The sequence below is a fragment of the Gymnoscopelus braueri genome, assembly GCF_963280865.1.
Source record: "Gymnoscopelus braueri genome assembly, chromosome: 12".
NCBI lineage: Eukaryota > Metazoa > Chordata > Actinopteri > Myctophiformes > Myctophidae > Gymnoscopelus > Gymnoscopelus braueri.
The window spans coordinates 16266795-16273589 of NC_137614.1; the positions used below are offsets into that span (position 1 = coordinate 16266795).

The 6795-nt window shown below is 42.2% G+C and overlaps 1 protein-coding gene across 1 annotated transcript; it reads right to left on the bottom strand.

Moving 5' to 3' along the window:
* Window positions 1-1702: 1702 nt before the first annotated feature.
* Window positions 1703-5407, bottom strand: perm1a (PPARGC1 and ESRR induced regulator, muscle 1a; the record flags this gene model as incomplete). Its single annotated transcript, XM_080443819.1, has 3 exons — window positions 5322-5407; window positions 2723-3885; window positions 1703-1719 (listed from the first exon to the last, which is right to left on the bottom strand). The coding sequence occupies exons 2-3, from the start codon at window positions 3864-3866 to the stop codon at window positions 1703-1705; spliced, it is 1161 nt and encodes a 386-aa protein (XP_080299945.1). The 5' UTR covers window positions 3867-3885; window positions 5322-5407.
* Between the last annotated feature and the right edge of the window lie 1388 nt (window positions 5408-6795).

A 6795-nucleotide genomic window follows, 5' to 3' on the forward strand; every position in this document is an offset into this window, starting at 1 on the left:
TGATTACCCAGCATGCCGATGGGATGGATAGCCCTTCGGACAGAACCGCTTGTATGCTTCACAGGCAGGGAATTGGTTCTCTGATTCTGGCTCACAGAGCTTGTGAAGCAAATATTTCTCAGGGAAAAAGTGTTCTTCCAGAAGAAATTATGTTGGTCCCCGTCTGTGAAAAAATTCTCATATATGTCAGAAGAAATCGGAGCCTCGTTTGCCTTTTGGCTCAACCTGGTCACCACCTGTATCGGTCGACGGACCTCATTGTCATCCTCATCTTCATCAGAGGAGGAAGATGGAAAGAAGTAGTCATAACCCTCTGGGAATTGTAGGTTTCTATTCGTGGAAAAAATGGGTACAAGTTCATCTTTTGATTGAGCGGTTGCTACGGTGAGAGGAGAGCAAAAGCTTCCTGTATCAAACTCGGAGAAGAAATGGTCGTATGTCTCAGGGACAGAGTCTCCGATATAGCAGGGAGGTAGACTATATGTGTCTGACGGGATGGGCTTTGACTGCTTTTCACCAAAGAAATAATGAAATATATTTGTGAGAGAGATACCGTTACTTTGTGCAGACACATGCTCAGTAAAAGATGAAGGAGGCAAAGACTCTGTGACACTGTCTCGCGGAGGCATTCGTTCGAAGTAGTCTATGTCTACTTCTCCATCCTCTGAGATGATGGCCGATAAAGTCTGGCCTCTCCATGCACTGACACAAGGTTCAGACTCCAGAGCAGGTAGGTTATGCACACTTATGTTTTTGGGCATCTTCTTGGGGTACTTTTGTTCAATACTGCTACTGGAAAGGAGAGGTACAAGTGTATCACTCACAGATCTCGGCATCATATTCTCTGGGTACATACCTTCACCTATACTCACTGGGTCCGGATCCCTTACCCACATAACAGCCATTGAGTTGGAGGAAGCCTTAACAGGATCAGAGTTTGATTTTATGACATTGCTACTGGACATGTCACCACTGGTTTGGTCAGGTTTAGAACCATCCAATTGGGTAAAGTACCCTGAGTCTGCTCCATCAGAATTGTCAGAATCCACACTCTCTGGTAACAGTGGGAGAGAGCTGTCTGGGGGAGCATTGCTGGCCATGCGTAGACCCAAAATGTCATTTATTGTCAGTTTCTCCATCTCATTCCAAAAAGACGAAATGGCAAACACTGAATGTTTAGATTCTGGTGCATTTTCAATGTCATTTTCCGTTGTGACAGCATCTTCCGCCATGCTCTCTGAGTGACATTTTTGTTTTGAGGTGTCTTGAAGATCAGACACCTCGTTCCCTTCATTCTTTACTGAGATCTGCGGTATCCTTTCTCCATGGCCACTGATGTTATTTGGACAGACTGATGAACCAGTATTATTTGACATGCTGGTGACGCTTTCATCTAAGAGCTTCATTATAGGCTCTTTATTTAAAACAAGGCTGAAATTCTGTCTGCCTTCCAAAGATCCATTGGGTGTAATATTTGATCGACTGGTTAACAGGTTGTCTGACGTGGATGAAATGGAATTGTTTTGTCTTTGATTGTTGATTGTAGAAGAATTATTTAATTCACCAGACTGAAGATAACCCTCATTTTGACCATTTATTTCATGTGGTATAGATGACACCGTTATCTCTGGAACATTATCTGGTTCGGTTGATGATTTAACAGCTGGGGAATATTTAGTTTCTTGTGTTTTATTATTTTCATCTAAATAACAGGAAATACTGTCAGGAGATAACATAACATTACTGTCTTGTGTTAAATTAGCACCAGACACTTCAGGTGGATTCTCACTGTGGGTTGCATGAAGTCTATTTTTGAGCTGTTTGTGCATTGTTTCTTGAGCAGACAGGTGTTGTGGGTCAGAACCATTCATAACAACTGTAGACACAGGAACGTTGTTTTTTTCAGACGTACAGCTACACTGGGCTTTGTCATGACAATTCATTGCCAGATGTTGTGGAGGCTCAGCCTCGCTTTCACCTGTGCTGTCTTTGCCAGAGTTCGCTACCTCCACAGGCAGGTCGGACTCACTTGTGGATTCTTTGTGACTTTGCCCAGATTTTAAAGCAGGATTGTTTGAGCCTTGGCTTTGTGAAACACTGCTCTGGGTTACTGACGTATCCTGTGCTGTATTAGAACTATTCATTTCATTAGACTGTTGGAGACTCACTCCGTGAGTAGCCTCTCCTTCTTCACATATTGAAAGGCTTTCTCTGTCACATGCTGCCATTTCTGTGTCCAGTTCTAGCTTACTGGTTACACCAATGGAATTTGAGACGGGCAACCAATGTGCTTTATTCAATTCAGTAGATCCTTTAAGGTGCAATATGCTGCATGACTGTACATTTGTTGGCAGGTTCACATCGTCACCGGTTTGACCTTTTGGGGTAGCTGTTCTGTCAGTGCTGGTAATATTCCCCGGCAAGTCTGTTGCTTTGCACCCTGCATCTGTGAGTTTACTTTTAAGTACTGGGCACTCGGACAGGTCAAACATCTCTGATAAATTCTGGTACTGCCAGTCTCTTAAAGGAGTGGATGAAGAAAGAATGTGCACTTTGTTTTCCATAGGAGATAATGACAGATTGTGTGTGGTTGCTCTTTGGAAAGCCTGCCAATGTGTGGGTAAAACAGTAATGGAAGTTTCAACATTCTTTTCAGTTTTGTTCCAATGAGCCACACTGTTATTACCAGAGAAATGTGGATCCATTCCTCTTCCCCAAATACAGGACTCATATTCTGAGTCACTCTCATTGGCTATAAACGGCCTTGTATATCCATGGCCAGTTTCCACAGGCCCAAAGCTGACTCGTTTCTTTTTCCTTCTCTTCTTTTTAGTAGAGGGAGATGGACTGCATGCTTGGCTTACTCCACTGTTCAGGTTCTTTGGGTCAGCATAGGGTGATGGAAGCGTGTCTCTGCCCTTTTCCAGTTTACACTTTGACATCACTTCTAGGGGAATGGGTGACTCAACGCTGAGATTTTTATTGAGGGCAGTTTCGTCTGACAGCACATCTCCCTGGCGTACGTCATTCACCCATTTACTGATATTCATGTCTGAGCTCAGCAGCTCATCACAGTCAGGTGACTTTCCTGAGCGGACAGCTTCGTCGGGTGACTCATGAGACGGAGTCTGCTTTCTCACCTCAGTTGCTGTCGTCATGGACCGGTCCGCCTCTCTGATGAATAATTCTCTTTCAGGGTTAGTTGATTTGTGGACCTCAATCTGCGAGTTACTGACTGCAAAACAAACAATTTTGAAGTCATGTTCATATTTTTTCATTACGTTTTCATTGCTTTTGGTGTTGACGAGATCCGTGGTTTCTTTGCTGGTTGTCGTTTCACTGTTGACAGCCACAGAGTTTAACTCGGGGATGTTGCTTTTTGGCATGGTGCCCATGCTGGCCTGTGGCCCATCTCTCCACATCTCCTCCTCTTGTACTGGCTCCGGGTTTTTTCCAACTCCTATTTGGCTCGGCTCTATAAGCCTCTCAGCTTCTGTGAGAAACCTAAGCCCCTCAAAGAATGTATTGACAGACTGCAGGTGTAGATCCTCTTCACTGCCTGAGAGGACATTCTCCATGCCACCAACACCGTATTTGCAAAGGCGGTGTTCAACGGGAGACCCCTCACAGTGTGGGGGGCCGTCATCAATGGAGCATTCAGCCTGCAGTAAGCCCACTGGTACATGAACTTTCATATCGTTTGCGGTGCGAAGGGACCCCATGTCATCCATGTCACTCATCCCACTCATCCCTGACTCCTCCAAACCGGCTAGTGAAGGAGAGAGCAGCCTGCATTCCTCACAGTCCTGGAAGAAACTGTCCCAGTCCTGATCACAGATCTGCACGCTATAGTCAAACTCCTCCATTCTGATGCAGAAGGTCAACCTGCAAAATCAACAAATATATTATTATCATGATTATTATTATTTTCTTTTAATTACAAACCTGTAGAATGGAAAAAACTAATTTAGTGTTTCAAATATCTTTATTGTGAAGCACAGGATAAAGACATACAGTACAGTTACAATTCAAACACAAAGCTAATTTAAATGAAAGAAAGCAGTAGTTTCTAAATTTACTTTGACTTGTATTTCATTGTAAACAGTATGAACACAATATATATCATGTTTTGTCTGGTCAACTTAATGTTATATGTAAATATATAGCTCATCCATTCCTGCTATTCAGGCCTGCCACACATTACAAAAAAGTTGGGACTTGGGACAGGGGCGATTTAGGGCTAATAAAACCAAATGTTGTTTGTGTGTGTCTGCGAGCGAGTATAGTTATTGCTTTATCTATTTGTGAATGGTTTACTGCTGAATTTATTGTTTATTGCACACTTTTGTTACTCTCTTTTTACTACCTGTTGCTGTAACACCCTGGATTTCCCCCCTGGGGGACTAATAAAGTTATTGTATCAAAGTTATTGTATCATATTCTAGGTCCTTTAGGAGGAAAGATGGGCAGAGACCAGACAGGCAAATGCATAAGAAAATTACTGAAAGGATTTGGATATGTCACCCTCAGTGGTGTGTAACATAATTAAGAGATTCAAGGAATCTGGAGGATTTTCAGTGTATAGGGACAAAAGTGCAAGCCCAATTAATTACAGTATTAGTGCTCTCTGATCCCTCAGATGGCACTGAATCAAGAACCATCATTGATCTACAAGTGATGTGACCATATGGGAGAAGGATTACTTTGGCAAACCTTTGTCAACACTACAAAGTAACATCCACAAATGCCAGTCAAAAATGTACTGTGCCAGGTGGAAGCCTTGCCGTATATTGCACACTGGAAACGTGTATTGTTGGAAGAAATGGATGTGTGTGCTCTGGACCAAAGAAGAAAAGAACCATCCAGACTGTTACCAGCAACAAGTTAAAAGGCCAGTGTCTGTCATGGTATGGACTTGTCAGTTTCCTTGATACTTAGAGTGGCAAAGTGGCAACATTGGAAAGTGGTAAATGCTTTACCTTCCCAACTTTTTAGAAATATGTTCATTTTGGAAAAACAAACAAACAATAAAATGTGTCCAAAAAACATTAAATCTCATGACATTCTGCCCCCGGCCAGGCGGCAGTTGAAAATTACACAGCAACTTTAAGTGGCACTTTCACAGTAATTGACAGATTAAATATTATCTTGTGCTCCAGTTCTAGCAACAGTGTGTAAATAGGATCTACTCCTACAGACAGCTTTCAATGGCAATTTGGCTATTTAGTGTGTAATTATTAACTAAAACGTTTTTGCTATCTCTATGTCTGTCCCTTTCTGAATAATGCATTCATACAGGCAGCTGGCAGTGCGGTTTTTACCTGTCAGGGCTTTGCTCTCATTCTGTTCTGCACGTGAAGAGGTCTAGGAAGTCTGCTGCCGTAGACAAATCATGCCGCGTGTCCTCTGATGGTCGTCCTTGTGTGTCAGAGCACACGCCCCATGATTTTATATATATATTTAGCGCAGTGTTTCTGATCACGTAGTACACGCAATGCTGTGACGGCTGGCATCTCCAACAGAGGTATAAAGTTTCAGAACTTTAAATAGACCACTGGCCCACACTGCTATGTTCAAGCATTGAACATAGAATACAGTATACTGTTTACATTTTAGTTTGTCCATAGACAAATAAAACTGAGCAAAGTAATGTTTATATTTGTATGATTTTTTTAAAAGCTTTCTTCCTCTACTTTTTTTTAACTTGTTCTTCGTGAGCTATTTTAAAATGTGTGTGATTAGATATCATGCGGAACTAAGGATCCAGCCGTGCTTTCTTGGTATTTAACTCACTTGGCAGGGACTGCTCCTAAACCTCTCAGCACAGCCTGGGTCACGCGAGGGTGGCAGCCAGTCAGCTGATATCTGACTGGTATTATGTCACAAGGGGTGATGATGAAGGATCTGGATCTAGTCAGATTGAACAGCAGGGGCGGCTGCACGTCCCGAACAGCCAGGGGAACAAAGTGGAGCTGCTTCACATGAGAGTCATCTGATATGGGCCCTGTCATTTCCCATGCTTCTGAACCTGCGTGAGCAAATCAGACAAAATCTCACCATTAAATGGCACGCAATCTTCAGTGTTCATTTAACTATTAAGAGTGCTACAAAATGCTACATTTGTACACAAAATGCTTAAACCAGTGGTGGGCAACCACCTCGTTTTGATCTAACATGTGATCAGGTTGGGCTATTGAGGTGATGAATTATTATTAGCCATTATTATTTGAATACGCATAAAACGTTTCTCCCCAGATAGTCAGAAGTTATCTTACTTTTATTATTCATATGAAATGATTGACTCTTTCTTTGTTTTGTATTACCGGTATTCTAATTAGAAGCCTATTAGTATGTAAAAGCAATGGTGGCTTTCACTAGCACTGGGTGATCACGTCAGCCTTGGAAAACAGCTAAGTGATCATGTCCCCGAAAAGGCTGCCCACCCCTGGCTTAAACCAGGGCTTACTTTCTATTTGCATGTGAAATCTCCCATTAGGGATAGTGGGATTATCTGAGGTAGGTTTAAGGCTTTGTTTACAGCCATCAGTATGATTGAGAAAAGACAATGGCATTACAGCAATCCTTGCTGTCACAATGTCTCCGACACTAAAAGATACCAAGATAACCTATCACTCACAATCTCTTTATCCACTGTTAAACTGTGCTTAACAGATGGGTAATGTACCTTAATAGTAGTTGAATGTCATGGTAATTATGGGTCTAATGGTTAGGCGCTTTTGGTTATTTACAGGAAAATGCATTGGAAACTTGAATAATTCAGACAACACGAATACC